General features: G+C 44.7%; 1 protein-coding gene across 1 annotated transcript in view; it reads right to left on the bottom strand.

Annotated features, from left to right (window-relative positions):
- Positions 1-19,417, bottom strand: part of LOC121001658 (NXPE family member 3-like) — a 145,676-nt gene that overhangs the window by 12,061 nt on the left and 114,198 nt on the right. The window contains exons 3-5 of the mRNA XM_040432832.1: positions 11,839-12,059; positions 11,635-11,705; positions 11,347-11,553 (exon numbers count right to left, since the gene is read on the bottom strand). Of these exons, the coding sequence (XP_040288766.1) occupies positions 11,347-11,553; positions 11,635-11,705; positions 11,839-12,059 (499 nt within the window). The remainder of the gene's footprint in view (positions 1-11,346; positions 11,554-11,634; positions 11,706-11,838; positions 12,060-19,417) is intronic.

Here is a 19,417-nt window from a genome sequence, read left to right as displayed (position 1 = left end):
GAGCGAAGTGCCGGCGCACGCGCACTTCGCTTCAAGAAGCCAAATCGAGAAGTCTGCACGGGCGCATCAGGCAGAGCCCTGTGCACACGCGCGAGCTCTTACAGCGGGAGGAGGAGGGATGGAGGGAGAGCGAGAGGCGGCACAGAGGATTAGGAGGCGGCGCAGAAGTCCGGAAAGGCGGCGCTGGGCACGAACGGCGGTGGGTGCGGCCGGCACCTTGCATCCATTACCATCCCCTGACATCCCCTTGTTTTTTAGCAAAATAAGGCTACGGATCACATTTAGAAGCCCACATTAGGAATCCTGATGAGGCCCTGAACATCAGCATATGTTTAGCTGACAGGGGTGAAACCTGGTGACAGAATCCCTTTAAACTTACCGGCTTATAGTTTCCGGGCTCTGTTTTTGGACCCTTTTTGAATATTGGCACCACATTTGCTATGTGCTAGCTTTTTGGGAAGCAGGATAAAGATAAGGCGGTGAACACTGTGCAGAAAAAAATGACACATTATCTTTATTCTGCTGGTCAGTACGATTACAGAGATACCGATTTTATAAAGATTTTTACGTTTTACCACTTTTGCCCAAGGCATTTTTGAAAAAAAAATCCTTTTTTTGTGTCACCATTTCCTGAGAGCTATATATTTATTTTTTGTAACTTTTCTACCGATTGTCTTGTGTGGGGGCAAATTTTTTGTGGGATCAGTTGACGATTTCATTGATAGCTTTTTGGGGTACATATTACTTTAGGACCACTTGCTATTGCGCTTTTAGCAAGGCAAGGTGACAAAAAAGCCTTTACCTGAAGAGGTAGACCATTAGATATTTTTATAGAGCAGATCATCACTTATGCACTGATTTGTCTATTTTTCATTTTTGTTTGCAGTCTTACACAATGAAAAGCATTTTGAAAAAAATGATGTTTTTGTGTTGCCATTTTATTTTTTATTTTTCTGCAAATCATTTCATTATTTGAGGGATGAGGTGACGTTATTAGTGTTACCATTGTGGGGTACATTGTAGTTTTTTGTAAGGCAAAGTGACCAGAAAATGGCTATTTTGGCACAGTTTTTATTTATTATTTTTTTAAGGCGTTCATCTGACAGGGTAGATCATGTGATATTTTAATAGAGCCGGTCATTACAGATGACGTGATACCTGATGTCTGTTTTTATTTTTATTTTTTTTCCTATTCTTTTACATTTTTTGGATTATTATGAGAAAGGGGCATTTTTTTCTCTTAAATTTGAAACTTAAATTTTTTATGAAAAACACTTTCTTTTTAATTTTTTACTTTTCATTTATGTCCCACTGTGGGACATTAACTTTTGGGGGTCTGATTTCCTCTACAATGCCTTACAATACATGTGTGTTGTAATGTATTGGCTGTCAGTGTATTGCCAGTGTAATACAGGCTGCTGCGTCTCACAGGCTTCCATAGAAGGCAAGCCCCAATGCCTATAGAAGGAATCGGGCTGCCTTCCCAGCCATCAGGTCCCCATTCACCGCAGCGTGTCTCCTTACACACAGCCCCTACATGCCGCAGTCATCGCTGACTGCAGCATACAGAAGGCTAAAGCGCCGGCATGCCGATGCCAGCGTAGCCAGCAGGGGCATGGCTGTCAGGAACAGCTGAACCCCTGCCGCTGATCGGGCAGGCACAAATCCTGCACCTCGATCAGAACCCTGTACCTGTACGGCGGCTGTCGGGAAGACACTTCCTAATGCGCCGTACATGTACGGCAGATGTCGGGAAAGGGTTAAGGAGCTTGCAGAAAAGGAACTGGTACTGATCCAGACCAAAGTTGACTTGAAGGAGTTGGTGTTACAGCTTGCTAAATCTGTTGAGGTGTTACAAAAAGAGGTCCAGGGCATGAAACAAAGCCACCCACCTGATAGAGAAAAGGAATATGGGTGGATTAGAATGAGGGTTCTTTTTTATTAAGCAAGCGGTACAACGCATTTCGGGGATATACCCCTTCTTCAGGTACAAATGACTTGCAAGGGAAAAAAAGGGAAAAAAATGTGAATATTCTAAATAACGAATATATTCACTATATTGCTATATATTTGTTATGAAGTCATGATTCCTTCCTGCTTAAGTTGTTTGTGGACCAATGACTCATTGACCCACAAGAAAGAAGCAGGGAGGAATCATGTTTTCAGATGTAAAAAAATTACGAATATTCAATATAGCGAATATATAGCACTATATTTGAAATATTCACGAATTAGCAAAGTTGCGATATTCGCGATTAATATTCGCTATTTGAATATTCGAGCTTGACACTACTGTCAGTGAGAGTGAAGGGAAAGGCTAGAAATAAGAAGAATTGTGCACAATAAGGAAAGCAGATAAAGCTGTCAGCCAGAGAGTGAGAAGTAAGGAGCTGAGGCTGGGCGTACCTCCTAACACAGCTGCAGCTGCTGCAGAACCTCAAAATCACTTTTTCTCTAATTTCCAGAAAAGAGACTTGCAAACCATCCCACACTACATTTCACTGTGTACATTAGGCCAAATGGCAAGAAAATGGAAGGGCTCCAAATGAAACACCCAGGCTTTGTCCTCCTAGAACCAGAATGGGGGTAGTAGCAGCACCAGCTATCCAGGTAGTAGTAGTAGTTGTAGTATGCCTCAGTTTTTCCTGGATTCGGAAAGGTGCAACATTTTCATTGAGGAGAAAGAGGAAGAGATTGTGGATTGGATGGCTAGCTCCTCCACTTAGTCACCGCAGGATGACATGGAGGTGAGTCTGACACAGCGCAGTGGATCCAGAGGTCACATCAGTTCTCCTGCTTCTCCTCCTTGCAGCCCCAGAGAAGCCTTTCAGTGCAGTCCTACTAGTTTTCACTGCCCCTTCCTAGTGGGGCACCATCTTTTTTCCTAAGAAGAGGCAACAAGGAAGACAGTCAAGAGAGTCTCCCTGTTAATAACTTGTGTGCACTGAGGAGGAGGTTCAGGAGGAGGTGAGAAACCTCATGCATACCTGTGTTGGTGGTGGTAATAGTGGCACCCATAGCCAGGCTATTGGCGGTAAAGGCAGCAACAGTGGCTGTTGGGGCAAATACAGAGCAGGGAATAGGGATGAGGGCCATGAAACCCACCATGATTTATCCCAGTCTGATAAAAGTGGCATGGAGGTTGAGTACTCTGATGATTATTGTGTGTCGCACAGGACCTGGAAGCCAAATAGGGGTCATGAAGAGGAGGAGAAGGGTGGTGGAATCAGTGACAATAAACAGCAGAGGCAGAGGATTACCAAAGCCTCTGGAAAAATTGGCAGGGACAGATCTGTTTATATTGTTGTCAGCTTGGGAACTGGTAAAGCTGTGGGCTCAGGCGCAAAACATGCCAGATCTACGCCAACCTAGGCTTCCACCGACTCTGTGTGCTAGTGATGGACAAACATCGGCCGGGACAGTTCGAAAACACAATCAAATGCGATCAAATGTTCGTAAACCGCAACTTCGCCGTGGGCCCCATTTACTTTAATGGCAGTCGAACCTGAAAAACCTTCAGCTCATATTTACAGCCACCAAATACTTAGTAGAAGTGCACAAATAGTCCCACAACTTGGACAGTGACATACTAGAGGGGGATCAATGACAAAAATTCCAATGCAAAATATGTATCTTAATCAGGGGACATTTTTAAAGGGAAATTCTCTTAAATGTGCCCTATTGCAGCCTAGAATTTTTTTATTTTAGGCCACGGGAGTACAGGCCTTAAAAATTAGGCATTCAACTGACATAAAAGAAATTCTGATTATGTGACTCGAGGTACAATATGCGGTCAATAGATAAAAAGTTTACTGTAGGCCACTAGACTACAGGCCCCAAACATTAGGCATTCACCTGACAGAAAGGATCAAGTTATTTTGTGGCTGGAGGTATATTACACGGTCAATGGATATCAATTTTACTGCAGGCCAGTACAAATACAGGTCAAACACATATGTTTAAAATAACTAAAGATATAAAATTGGATTAAAAACATGGCTAACCAAATCCCCCCTCTTAAAAAAAAAACCTAATGATAATAGTTAAAAATTCAATAACACGTGGTCGTCACTGTTGTTGAATTCCTCCGAGGCCCCAACAATTATTCATTCACCGGACAGAAAAAATCAAGTAAGTATGTGGCTGGAGGTAGATTACACGGTCATTGGATATCAATTTTACAGCAGGCCAGTGGACTACAGGCCCCAAAAATTATGCATTCAGCAGAAAGAAAAGAACAAGTAAGTAAGTGGCTGGAGGTAGATTACACAGTCGTTGGATATCAATTTTACAGCAGGTCAGTGTACTACAGGCCCCAAAAATTATGCATTCACTGTATAGAAAAGAACAAGTAAGTATGTGGCTGGAGGTAGATTACATGGTCATTGGATATCAATTTTACAGCAGGCCAGTGGACTACAGGCCCCAAAAATTATGCATTCACCGTTCAAAAAAGAACAATTCATAACTACTTGCACATCAAGTAGTCCAGGGGTTCCTCGCTTCTCATAGCGTCCACATCGGCCGTTAACCCGGTGTAGTCGGACACCTGTCGGTCTAGGCGTTCCCTGAGGCTGGATCCAGAGGGCGGCTGTCGATGGGTTGGCTGCAAGAATGATCTCATATCCACAGTGACTAAGGCTACTTTCACACTAGCGTTCTGCTGTCCGCTCGTGAGCTCCGTTTGAAGGGGCTCACGAGCGGAGCAGAACGCTTCCGTCCAGCCCTGATGCAGTCTGAATGGATGCGGATCCCCTCAGACTGCATCAGTCTGGCGGCGTTCAGCCTCCGCTCCGCTCGCCTCCGCACGGCCAGGCGGACAGCTGAACGCTGCTTGCAGCGTTCGGGTGTCCGCCTGGCCGTGCGGATCCGTCCAGACTTACAATGTAAGTCAATGGGAACGGATCCGCTTGAAGATGACACCATATGGCTCAATCTTCAAGCGGATCCGTCCCCCATTGACTTTACATTGAAAGTCTGAACGGATCCGCTCAGGCTACTTTCGCACTTAGAAATTTTTCTAAGTTATTAATGCAGACGGATCCGTACTGAACGGAGCCTCCGTCTGCATTAATATGATCGGATCCGTTCAGAACGGATCCGATCAAGCGCAAGTGTGAAAGTAGCCTAACACATCTTCAAACCGCCCTCTTCTTGCATGCGCTGTTAGATTGGTACCCGCAACTGTTTCTCTGTGAGTGGAAATTCCTCTGCCAGCGCCCGCAAAAGCAGAATGCAGCATTTCTTGAAGCAAGGCCTGGAAGTGCTGCATTCTGACAGCCCTCTGTGATGCTGGTAATATGTCCGCCATTTTGTGTTTGTACCGGGGGTCTAAGTACATTGCCACCCAGTATTGGTCCTTGCCCTTTATGCTTTTTATACGGGGGTCCCTCTTCAAACACTGGAGCAAGAAGGCCCCCATTTGCACTAAACTGGAAGTGGTGGAGTGGCCTGGCTCCTGCTCATCAGCTAGGATAATGTCGTCCTCGGTTTTCCCCCCAGCCACGGACAACACCAGGGATCCCCGAAAAGTTTAAAGCATTCTCTTCTTGCTCCTCCTCCTCCGCCCTGGCACCATCCTCCTCTGACTCCTCTTCAGACTCCTGTTGACTTTTCTCACATGGAGTAGCCCCCCTTGGGAATTCATCCAGCATTGTGACTTCCTCATCTTCCGGCTTGATCAATGACACGACGCAATGCACACTCCAGAAAGAAGGCGTAAGGTACAATGTCACTGATGGCACCCTGGCTGCAACTGACAGTTTGGTGATCTCATCAAATGGTCGCAGAAGTCTGCATGCGTCGCGGTGAAAAAAAACAAGCTCCCTAGAACCTGTCCTGCCGCAGAGTTCGTACAGGTAGTCGTTAACTGCACGTTTCTGCTGGAGCAACCTATCAAGCATATACAAGGTGGGGTTCCAGTGCATCGGGGAGTCACAAATCAGACATCTGACGGGCATCTGGTGTCGCCGCTGAACATCAGCAAGGCGCCCCATGGCCGTTTAAGATCTTCTAAAATAGCCAGAGATTTTCCTGGCCTTCCGCAAGACGTTCTGGACCCCGGGGTATTTGACAACGAATCGCTGCACGATTAGAAAGTTAGAAAGTATATTATAAGTATATCACACTCCTCAGTAAGTCACACCTATCGATAGCACACCTATACCAGTCCTTAAAAGGACTTTTGTGGCCCTATTAGCAAGCGTTTGGTGTCCCTAACAGTCTGTCCCTGCTCCACACAGCAACCTCTCCCTAAACTGGCAAAACACTGAATGTAAAATTGCAGCCAAATCAGGCTTATTTATAAGGTAGGGGGTATGTCCATGTGCTGAAACGTCTCAATTGGTTGTCCTGTACCACCTGATGGATGTGTCATGGGTCAAAGTTCTGCACAATGTAAAAGAATATGGCACCAGCGGACATCACCATATGTTCGCCTGTTCGGCGAACCACAAACGAGCAAAGTTTGTGGTCGAACCGCAAGGCCATCTCTACGAGCAACTACCATATCATGTCAGGGGCATAGCTATAGGGGGTGCAGAGGTAGCAGTTGCTACAGGGCTCAGGAGCCTGAGGGGGCCCAAGGACCCTTGTGGTGCGTAAGAAGACACCGGTATTATAGAAAGTCCACACTGGGGCGGCTCTGTTATAGATATTTCACTGGGACCCAGAATCTTCAAGTTATACCTCTGGCTGGAGGCAAAGGGTTAGGTCAAGAATTTTGCATGGGGTGGTGCCATTTCAATTTTTGCATGGGGTGGTGCCATTTCAATTTGTGTGGCAAGGGTCTGTTATGGGCAGGGACAGTACATGTCTTTCATGACCCACTGGGTCAATGTTTTTTGAGTCAGCCGTGAGATAGTACCCCAGCAACAAGTCCAGGTCCTTTTGACCCCTTGCCCACCATTTTGTTGGCCTTACTCCCACACCAGGCACCTATTTGCCTCCTCTGCCAAGGGCACAGCTGCTCCCACCCCCCCTTCTTCCTATCACATGTGTCAAGTCAAGCTTTACCATGTGGTTTTGGAGCCGATCAGCCTGGGTGAAAGTGGCCACATAGGCGAGCAGTTGCTAAAGTACATAAAGCAGCAAACATCCCGCTGACTGTTACCCCACCGACTCCAACTGAGTAAGGTGGTCAGCGACAATGCCCACAACATTGTGGCTGGGTTGAACCTGAGGAAAATAACCCATGCTCCCTGCATGGCACACGTCATTAACCTAGTCGTGCAACTCTTTTTAAGAAAGTACACTGGCTTGTGCAAGGTGCTGGCAATGTCCAGGAGACTATCCTCATATTTTAGCCATTCTCATGTGGTGAGGAATGCTGGACTTGCAGGGTCAGAATGGTCTGCTGCTACACTGCTTAATTCATGACATTTCAACTCACATTTAACATTGCACATGCTCGAGCGTCTGTACGAGCAGTGGAAATCCGCGAATGAAGCATGTGTTGTTTTTAGGTCAGGCAGTGGTAGTTCATGCCACAGTTGTCCATCATCCCCCTCATATGTATTTTTGAAGAGACACTGACACTCATTCACCAGGGAGTGACAATGGAAGAATAACAGCTAACATATCTTGCTGCTTGCCCTGTAGAAGTTGGGGACCCACAAGGAGAAACTCCCATGGTGTAGGAGCTGGAGGACGATGATGAGCTGCCACTGGAGGAGGAGTCAAATTTGGAGGATAATAATGCTGACTGTGATACTGGCTACGGCACCCAATCATCCCAGTGGGGGGCAGAGTCGGAAAGAACTAGATCCTTGGGCATGCTGGCCAGAATGGTGAGATCCTTGGGCATGCTGGCCAGAATGGCGAGCTGTATGTTCGCTTCCTTACTTCAACGACAGGAGTATCATTGACATCAAGGAGCCTGATCATTACTGGATGGCCATGCTTTTAGACCCTCGCTATGAAAGCTAAATGGGGGGATGTTTTCTTCCCTCTGAAAGGGAGGACAAATTACATTACCAGAGTATTCTCTTTTGGGCTGAAGCTCTGATAATAATGGACCCGTACAAAACAGGGCCCTTAAGGTCCTATATACATGGAAGGTAGACCCTCAGAAGTGACTTCAGTCCGACACTGTCTGCCTGCCTTCCTGCCTATCATTATGTTGCTTGCTTAGGTTCCTTATGGCTGCTGCTGTCTGCATCATGCCACTACTGCCATCATGCCACTAGTGCTGCCTGCCTACCACCATGTTTTATATGGCTGCCATTTCTGCCTCCTTTATGCTACTGTTGCTGTCTGGCTGCCAACATGTACCATATAGCTGCTGCCGCCACTGCCTACCACCACTAGTATTAATGCTACACATCTGCACTACTACTACTATCACTACCAGTACTGCCACTGCTGCCGCCCATAGACAGCTGATCTACTGCCTGGTATGTTTCATACTATGCTACTTCTGCTACCACTATTATTGTGGCCATGTGCCTCTAATACCCTACCCCTTCCACATCCACACTGCACCGCTGCTGCTCCCAAATAAAAGGGAGAATTTTTATAGGTTTGTTCACAACAAACCACTTTTTTTCTGACAATTAAAAGGGTTGTCCAGGTTGAACCCGGATATAACCTCTTTACTCATTTACTATGCACGAGTGGAGCAACGGAGCATGTTTGTTTACTGCCGGTGATGTACTTGGCTTCTCCTTACTATGCTAGTCAGAGAGTCCCTTGACGTCACCAGCACAAATGGGCGGTCTATAGTGCTGCCCTAGGCTGTTTTAGAGGAAGGTACAAGTGCTTGTCCAATGGGAAGGCATTCTGACCCCATCGATGCTTGGTCTTCAACAATCCACAATTTTTTCCCCATAACACCATGTATGTTTAAACACTACACTGCGTGCAGAATTATTAGGCAAATGAGTATTTTGACCACATCATCCTCTTTATGCATGTTGTCTTACTCCAAGCTGTATAGGCTCGAAAGCCTACTACCAATTAAGCATATTAGGTGATGTGCATCTCTGTAATGAGAAGGGGTGTGGTCTAATGACATCAACACCCTATATTAGGTGTGCATAATTATTAGGCAACTTCCTTTCCTTTGGCAAAATGAGTTAAAAGAAGGACTTGACAGGCTCAGAAAAGTCAAAAATAGTGAGATATCTTGCAGAGGGATGCAGCACTCTTAAAATTGCAAAGCTTCTGAAGCGTGATCATCGAACAATCAAGCGTTTCATTCAAAATAGTCAACAGGGTCGCAAGAAGCGTGTGAAAAAACCAAGGCGCAAAATAACTGCCCATGAACTGAGAAAAGTCAAGCGTGCAGCTGCCAAGATGCCACTTGCCACCAGTTTGGCCATATTTCAGAGCTGCAACATCACTGGAGTGCCCAAAAGCACAAGGTGTGCAATACTCAGAGACATGGCCAAGGTAAGAAAGGCTGAAAGACGACCACCACTGAACAAGACACACAAGCTGAAACGTTAAGACTGGGCCAAGAAATATCTCAAGACTGATTTTTCTAAGGTTTTATGGACTGATGAAATGAGAGTGAGTCTTGATGGGCCAGATGGATGGGCCCGTGGCTGTATTGGTAAAGGGCAGAGAGCTCCAGTCCGACTCAGACGCCAGCAAGGTGGAGGTGGAGTACTGGTTTGGGCTGGTATCATCAAAGATGAGCTTGTGGGGCCTTTTCGGGTTGAGGATGGAGTCAAGCTCAACTCCCAGTCCTACTGCCAGTTTCTGGAAGACACCTTCTTCAAGCAGTGGTACAGGAAGAAGTCTGCATCCTTCAAGAAAAACATGATTTTCATGCAGGACAATGCTCCATCACATGCATCCAAGTACTCCACAGCGTGGCTGGCAAGAAAGGGTATAAAAGAAGAAAATCTAATGACATGGCCTCCTTGTTCACCTGATCTGAACCCTATTGAGAACCTGTGGTCCATCATCAAATGTAAGATTTACAAGGAGGGAAAACAGTACACCTCTCTGAACAGTGTCTGGGAGGCTGTGGTTGCTGCTGCACGCAATGTTGATGGTGAACAGATCAAAACACTGACAGAATCCATGGATGGCAGGCTTTTGAGTGTCCTTGCAAAGAAAGGTGGCTATATTGGTCACTGATTTGTTTTTGTTTTGTTTTTGAATGTCAGAAATGTATATTTGTGAATGTTGAGATGTTATATTGGTTTCACTGGTAAAAATAAATAATTGAAATGGGTATATATTTGTTTTTTGTTAAGTTGCCTAATAATTATGCACAGTAATAGTCACCTGCACACACAGATATCCCCCTAAAATAGCTAAAACTAAAAACAAACTAAAAACTACTTCCAAAAATATTCAGCTTTGATATTAATGAGTTTTTTGGGTTCATTGAGAACATGGTTGTTGTTCAATAATAAAATTAATCCTCAAAAATACAACTTGCCTAATAATTCTGCACTCCCTGTATCTGCCCCCAATAAGAGACAATTTTTGAAAGCTTTTAAATATAAAAAAGCATAACCCATGTGCCGGGGCAGTGTGTTTTCAAACACGCTGTTTGTTAATGCCATCAAACCCGTGTTTTCCCCATAGTTATGTATGTCACTTAGACATTATTTACTATTGTTGTCATCATGTTCAAGATCTTAGGGATGGGGACTGAAAAGTAAAAATTCATAAAAATGTATAATATTAACAAAAAGTTTTCCTTAAAACTTGAGTCCTAGAGGCTGTTCTATACCAATTTCCAGGAGAATTGGAGCCAGTTTAGTTTGATCCAAATCAATTTGGGTTCAAACTAAACTTTTTTTTTAAATTTGACGAATTGGAACTAAACAAAATCTCAACAGATTCACTCATATGGATAAGTACCAACACACACATACACCAAAAGATTGATGCTCCATGGATCACAGGTACAGAAGTGATGCTTTTCCACCCTTGACCCTGTCACTGGTCAACCACTTGTCCTTCCTTATACCACTTTTCGAAGGGTACTCACCACTGCATACCAGAAGCACCCCACATGACCAATTGATTTAGAGATGCTGTGACACAACTATTTGCCAATCACAATTTGGCCTTCGTGAAAATCGCTCAGATCCTTACATGCCCTCATTTTTTCCTGCTATCAAAAATCAGCTTCAAGAATTGACTGTTCACTTGCTGCCTAATGTCTCCCACCAGGTGCTACTGTGACCAGATAATCTGTGTTATTCCATTCCTCTCTCAGTTCTTTTAATGTTATGGCTGATGGGTGTATTATACAGACACACACATGCACACTCAGTAAATACATGATAATTTGATAAACATGGTCCATAGTTTTTTTTGGGGTACACAGGCATCTCATAAATTATAATGAGACATGGTGATCTACACATTGCAGCAACTCACATGGGATGAACTTCACAAGGTAGAGCCACCACTGACGAAGAGTTGAATCTCCAAACATGTAGACAACCTTTCCCTTCAGACAGGAGGTGACATCGGATGGAGAAGTGAAGCGTTTGTTCCTGCAGACACGAGACTGCCACACGTCCTGATAATAATACCCTGAGGGGTCCGGAATGGAGAGTCCAGGTCTACAAACACTTCTTTCATCTGCAACGACATTGTGCAATGACTATTCATGTTACCAAAAGTAAAACATCCCTGAGTGCCCCACCTTCCGAATGTTCTCACCTGTGCCCGAAGTCTGGGGAAGGATAATGATTTTTCTCAGAGTTGATGAAATCATTTGGTCAGTGACCGGCCTGTGAGGACACAACATATAGATTTGGATCTAGTGGTTCTTCATTTCAGACATTATGTTTCTTGCATACAATGGTCGTCCCATGTTGGATGACCATTGGGCACAGCACATAGAAACATCTTAGTCGTACTCACCTTTGTAGAAATTGCTGCTCGGTGGCATTGAGTGTTGGGTGGTTGACACCTGTTAAATGCTCCTTGTAGGCACTGCAGGTAAAGCCCTTTGGCCGGTTGCAGAACCACTCCTCTCTGGATTGTACGTCACGGTATGTACAGACGTCAGGTCCTGGAGGCTGCACATTACACTTCACCGTAGCGCTGCTTCCATTGTGGATGAAATATCCGTTTAAGTAAAACTGTTCAACGAAAACAGCCAGAGTGAGCGGCACATTGTGAATACAGTTTAGGGATTTTGAGGGAATCAAAGCAGCGAATCCTACATCTCCCTGATTGGAGACTTAAGGGGTGCACCTAATTTTGTGCTGTCGCTCTACTGTGCTAATGGCTCAAGGTCCCTGTACATGGTGTTTCTCCCTGACTTGTGACATGTAGTGAACACTCAATTGTTTAACCCTTGCTCCATGTAAGGTTTTATCCCAGGGATTATACTGGTTTGACTCACTATTTGCAATGTACATTTTTGATTGATTGCACTCCTCCATTTATTAGGTCGCATTATAATCTGCGCTGCCTGCTCTTTGTATATAATGGTGATATGTTATGTAGTTTTATGCTGTAATGCTCACATTTGTCTAAGTAACTAGCGTTAGGGATTCCGTTATGGCTTTCCATTATAACATGGTTATAACGGAAAATAACGGAACCCATAAGACGGAAGGACGAATCCGTTCTTCTGCCTACAGACTTGTATTAGGACAGAATGCAAAAGGGAAGCCTTTAAAAGTCATTCCGTTTGCTCTCCGTCCTAATAGAAGTCTTCGGGAATCAAAATGCGTCCGTCTGGGTCCCGTTATGCAAGACGGAAAACAAAGTCCTGTCGACAGGACTTTGTTTTCCGTCTTGCATAATGGGACCCAGACGGATCTGTTATGCGTTCCCATAGACTTCTATTAGGACGGAAAGCAAACAGAATGACTTTTAAAGGTTTCCGTTTTGCATTCTGTCTGGGTATTCCGTTATTTTCCATCATAACCATGTTCTAACGGAAAGCCATAACGGAATCCCTAACGCTAGTGTGACGCCACCCTTATATAAGGGCTTGTGACTGTGGCTGAGCTCATGGCTCGGAGGAGTCGCATGGCAGACGCAGGTGGGTAGGGTCAGTGTCGGACTGGGGTACTTGGGCCCACCTGTGTAACCGATTCTGGGGGAACCACCTCTTTTTATGTCTGTACCGATCACTTCACTTCAAAGGGGCTGCAAAAAAAAAAAAAAGACTCCGTGTGCATTCTGTGTCTGTATGTCTGCATGGTCGTTCTGCAAAATGATAGAACATGTCCTATTATTATCATTACGGACAAGGAGAGTGCTGTTCTATTAGAGGCCGGCCGTTCTGTTCCGCATAATGTGGAATGCACACACCCGGTATCCATGTTTTGAGGATCCGCAATTTGCAGACTGCAAAACATCCAGCGGTCGTGTTCATGAGCCCTTACAGTGATAACAGATGAAGTATGATGGCGGACACTCACGCACAAACATACATGCTGCACATACACCACTGATACATAGAACATATATAGCACTCACCAATCACACATAGGAAACAAGCTATACACGCACCAGGACATTTATGCCTAACCATATTTAGTGTAGCAGACTTCAAAGGGTTAAAGGGGTCCTCTCACTTCAGCAATTGGCATTTATTATGTAGAGAAAGTTAATACAAGGCACTTACTAATGTATTGTAATTCTCCATATTGCCTCCTTTCCATCACATTATACACAGCACATATCCGTGGTTATTACCACCGTGTAATCCAGCAGCGGTGGCCGTGCTTACACACTATAGGGAAAAGTGTTGGCCTATGTGCACTTCCAGCCTTTCCCTATAGTGTGTAAGCACGGCCACCGCTGCTGGATTACACGGTGGTAATAACCACGGATATGTGCTGTGTATAATGTGGATATGTGCTGTGTTATTACCACCGTGTAATCCAGCAGCGGTGGCCGTGCTTGCACACTATAGGGAAAGGTGTTGGCCTATGTGCACTTCCAGCCTTTCCCTATAGTGTGCAGGCACGGCCACCGCTGGATTACACAGTGGTAATAACCACGGATATGTGCTGTGTATAATGTGATGGAAAGGAGGCAATATGGAGAATCACAATACATTAGTAAGTGCCTTGTATTAACTTTCTCTACATGATAAATGCCATTGACTGAAGTGAGACAAACCCTTTAACCCCTTTAAGCATAAATGTCTGGCATGAAATTTACCAAATCGCAACCTCCTCATATTGTACATAATCTACAGTATAATTAATAGGGTTGTCCTACCATAATGACGTATCTCCTTTCTACAGGATCGGTGATAAATATCAGATTGCTGGGGTCTGACTGCTGGAACACCCACTGATCAGGAAAAAGGGATCCTGAGACATTCAATTACATTACCACCAATCTATGTACACAAGGGTCTTAAGACCACGTTCCCTTGATCATGGGGGTTCCAGCAGTCAGACCGCCACCAATCAGACACGTATCGCCTGTCGTGTCATAGCTGTTGGACCTTCTCACATTCCCTATCCTTAACCTCTTAAGGACATAGGGCGTACAGGTACGCCCTTGTGCCCTGGTACTTAAGGACACAGGGCGTACATGTACGCCCTGTGTATTTTCGATCACTGCCGTGCGGCTGGCAGTGATCGGAACCCGGTGCCTGCTCAAATCATTGAGCAGGCACCTAGGCTAAATGCGCGGGGGGGTCCCGTGACCCCCCCATGTCGGCGATCGCGGCAAACCGCAGGTCAATTCAGACCTGCGGTTTGCTGCGATTTCTGAAGTTTCTGGTCCCCGCAGTCCCTGACCGCAGGGATCAGAAACTTTATATGCCAAAAAAAAAAGTTTTATTTACCCCCCCCTGCACCCCCGAATGATTTTTATGGTGGCGGGAGGTGCAGGGGGAGGGTTGCGGGCGGTGTGGGCGGTGCGGGAGGCGGGCGGTGCGGCAGGCGGGATCGCGATCCCCCGCCCGCCTCCCCTTGTATAATCGTTGGTGTCTAGTGGGGATACCAGGGTGCCAGCACATTGCTGGCACCCTGGTATAAACGGTTGACATCTGCGATGCGATGTCAGCCGTTTAACCCTTTCCATACAGCGGTCCGTACGGACCGCTGTATGGAAAAGGTTAACAGCGCAGGGAGCTCCCTCCCTCTCCCATCGGGGGGCTGCTGTGCCTTTGCAGCCCCCCGATGGGGAGGGAGAGAGCCCCCAGAGAGCCCCCCGAGAGATCCCCTCCTTACCCTTCCCCGTCTGCGAAGTTCTGAGCAGTACTGAGCAGACGGGGAAGGTTCCCATGGCAACAGGACGCCTCTCAGGCGTCCTGCTGTCCATGGTGCTGAACAGATCTGTGCTGAATGGCATAGATCTGTTCAGTGTAAGTAAAATACAGTACAGAACAATATATATTGTACTGTACTGTATTATTCAGACATCAGACCCACTGGATCTTCAAGAACCAAGTGGGTCTGGGTCAAAAAAAAGTGAATAAAAGTGAAAAAAAAGTAAAAATCAAAAAACACATTTATCACTGATAAAAAATGAAAAAAATAAAATTCCCTACACATGTTTGGTATCGCCGCGTCCGTAACGACCTGATCTATAAAACGGTCATGTTACTTTACCCGAACGGTGAACACCATAAAAATAAAAAATAAAAAACTATGATGAAATTGAAATTTTGCCCACCTTACTTCCCAAAAAAGGTAATAAAAGTGATCAAAAAAGTCGCATGTACGCCAAAATTGTAACAATCAAACCGTCATCTCATCCCGCAAAAATCATACCCTACCCAAGAAAATCGCCCAAAAAACTGAAAAAAACTATGGCTCTTAGACTATGGAAACACTAAAACATGATTTTTTTTGTTTCAAAAATGAAATCATTGTGTAAAACTTACATAAATAAAAAAAAAGTATACATATTAGGTATCGCCGCGTCCGTATCGCCCGGCTCTATAAAAATATCACATGATCTAACCCCTCAGATGACCACCGTAAAAAAATAAAAATAAAAACGGTGTAAAAAAAGCCATTTTTTGTCATCTTACGTCACAAAAAGTGTAATAGCAAGCAATCAAAAAGTCATATGCACCCCAAAATAGATGCCAATCAAACCGTCATCTCATCCCGCAAAAAATGAGACCCTACTTAAGATAATCGCCCAAAAACTGAAAAAACTATGGCTCTTAGACTATGGAGACACTAAAACATTTTTTTGGTTTTAAAAATGAAATCATTGTGTAAAACTTACATAAATAAAAAAAATTGTATACATATTAGGTATCTCCGCGTCCGTGACAACCTGCTCTATAAAATTACCACATGATCTAACCTGTCAGATGAATGTTGTAAATAACAAAAAAAAAAACGGTGCCAAAAAAGCTATTTCTTGTTACCTTGCCGCACAAAAAGTGTAATATAGAACAACCAAAAATCATATGTACCCTAAACTAGTACCAACAAAACTGCCACCCTATCCCGTAGTTTCTAAAATGGGGTCACTTTTTTGGAGTTTCTACTCTAGGGGTGCATCAGGGGGGCTTCAAATGGGACATGGTGTCAAAAAAAACCAGTCCAGCAAATCTGCCTTCCAAAAACCATATGGTGTTCCTTTCCTTCTGCGCCCTGCCATGTGCCCGTACAGCTGTTTACGACCACATATGGGGTGTTTCTGTAAACTACAGAATTAGGGCCATAAATAATGAGTTTTGTTTGGCTGTTAACCCTTGCTTTGTAACTGGAAAAAAAATATTAAAATGGAAAATCTGCCAAAAAAGTGAAATTTTGAAATTGTATCTCTATTTTCCATTAAATCTTGTGCAACACCTAAAGGGTTAACAAAGTTTGTAAAATCAGTTTTGAATACCTTGAGGGGTGTAGTTTCTTAGATGGGGTCACTTTTATGGAGTTTATAATCTAGGGGTGCATCAGGGGGGCTTCAAATGGGACATGGTGCCAAAAAAACAGTCCAGCAAAATCAGCCCTCCAAAAACCAAACGGCGCACCTTTCACTCTACGCCCCGCTGTGTGCCCGTACAGTAGTTTACGGCCACATATGGGGTGTTTCTGTAAACAGCAGAGTCAGGGCAATAAAGATACAGTCTTGTTTGGCTGTTAACCCTTGCTTTGTTAGTGGAAAAAATGGGTTAAAATGGAAAATTAGGCAAAAAAATGAAATTCTCAAATTTCATCGCCATTTGCCAATAACTCTTGTGCAACACCTAAAGGGTTAACGACGTATGTAAAATCAGTTTTGAATACCTTGAGGGGTGTAGTTTCTTAGATGGGGTCACTTTTAGGGAATTTCTCCTCTAGGGGTGCATCAGGGGGCTTCAAATGGGACATGGTGTAAATAAACCAGTCCATAAAAATCAGCCTTCCAAAAACCAAACGGCGCACCTTTCACTCTACGCCCCGCTGTGTGGCCGTACAGTAGTTTACGGCCACATATTGGGTGTTTCTGTAAATGGCAGAGTCAGGGCAATAAAGATACAGTCTTGTTTGGCTGTTAACCCTTGGTTTGTTAGTGGAAAAAATGGGTTAAAATGAAAAATTAGACAAAAAAATGAAATTCTCAAATTTCCTCCCTATTTGCCAATAACTCTTGTGCAACACCTAAAGGGTTAACAACGTATGCAAAATCAGTTTTGAATACCTTGAGGGGTGTAGTTTCTTAGATGGGGTCATTTTTGGGTGGTTTCTATAATGTAAGCCTCGCAAAGTGACTTGAGACCTGAACTGGTCCCTAGAAATTGAGTTTTTGTAAATTTCGGAAAAATTTCAAGATTTGCTTCTAAACTTCTAAGCCTTATAACATCCCCAAAAAATAAAATATCATTCCCAAAACAATTCAAACATGAAGTAGACATATGGGGAATGTAAAGTCATCACAATTTTTGGGGGTATTACTATGTATTACAGAAGTAGAGAAACTGAAACTTTGAAATTTGCTAATTTTTTTCAAATTTTTTTTTGACTCCATTTTACCAGTGTCATGAAGTACAATATGTGACGAAAAAACAATCTCAGAACGGCCTGGATAAGTCAAACCGTTTTAAAGTTATCAGCACTTAAAGGGACTCTGGTCAGATTTTCAAAAAATGGCCTGGTCCTAAGGTGTAAAAAGGCTGTGTCCTTAAGGGGTTAAAGGTTTTCTTTGGGTGTAAAAAAATAAATAAAAAAATCTGGCGGAAAATATGTGTCAAACTAAAATAGAAATGCTCCCCTGTTAAAGGGCCGGTGTCAACTTTTCTAGTTATATTCTATCCACAGGATCGGAGATAACTAAGTGATCCTTGGGGGTCCGAACGCTGGAGCCCACACTGATCCCCCTTCTTGACTGAGTGGCAGATGGAGCACATGCCCTGCCTCTCCATCCATTCTCTATGGGGTCGCCGGAGATGGCAGAGTACAGCCCTGGCTATTTCCAGTGGTCCCAAAGAGAATGAATGGAGCAGCAGGGCATATGTGCGGCCTGTCACACCATCAAAAGGGGGAACAGGACCTGTTTCTTGGATCAGTGGGGGTCGCAGAATCGGACCCCACTATTCATATAGTTATGCCTATGATGTGGAGAGGATAACTTGAAAACCTCGACAACCCCTTTAAATCCTCCACCACTCCACCACCCTTAACATGGCAGCAGTGATGCCTGTAAATACGGAATATCATCATGTAAACCATACGTGTCAATACTGGAGAATGTGAAGCATTGTGCAGAATTTTTTAGGGCATAAGTCCAACCCCCTTTGCAGGTCACAACCTTTAACAAAGCCCAAGCAAAGGTGCTAGAGGAGTAACGTGAGCAAAGGGCACAAACGGAGGGTCATAACTGGAACAGAGCCATTAGGGTCTCCTGAGGCAGTTTAATAGTGGAGATACTGGAGCAGGGATAACTAGAGAAGAGACAATATTAGCGGTGCATTTAGAGTGGGGGTGTCACGGTGGGGAGTAGGGAAAACCCCCCACAGTACAATGTAAAGGGATAAGGAGGAAGCAGCTTGGCCAGGACGCCGGAATCAGAGAGCAGGTCACCTCCTATAGCGTCCCTAATGCTCACCCTAACTCCTCACAGTATAGACCTGGAAGGTAGGACGGCTCATACCAGGATACCTATGGCCCTGAGTCGCCCTGGTAATCTTTCACATGGGAGCAGGGGAGAGGTGACCTGTTCTTCCCAGACATGGATGAACAGAATCCAGCATACCAACTCTGCCAGAGCCCCCTATGCTCACACAGTGCATGGCAGCCCCAAGCAGCGCTGCATACAGGCTTATGGTTCGCCCCTCCGGAAAACCAGCCCCCTCGCGGAGGTAACACGCCCAAAGGGAAACGTCTTGCACACATGCAGGGACAAACACCAACAACATCCCAGACATGCAACAACAAACAAGACGTACAACAAACCTCCAACTCAAACCCATACCAAAAACAACACACCAGAAGGGGAAGTAAGACAAGGAGGAAACACACAGAAACTGGGAAATCCTTGGTGACCACAAGGGTGGCCCTCACTGGACAGATGGTAAAGC

The sequence above is a fragment of the Bufo bufo genome, chromosome 5 (genome assembly GCF_905171765.1).
Source record: "Bufo bufo chromosome 5, aBufBuf1.1, whole genome shotgun sequence".
Lineage (NCBI taxonomy): Eukaryota > Metazoa > Chordata > Amphibia > Anura > Bufonidae > Bufo > Bufo bufo.
The sequence above is the reverse complement of the archived record's forward strand: the minus strand, read 5'-3'. Positions and strand labels throughout refer to the sequence as shown.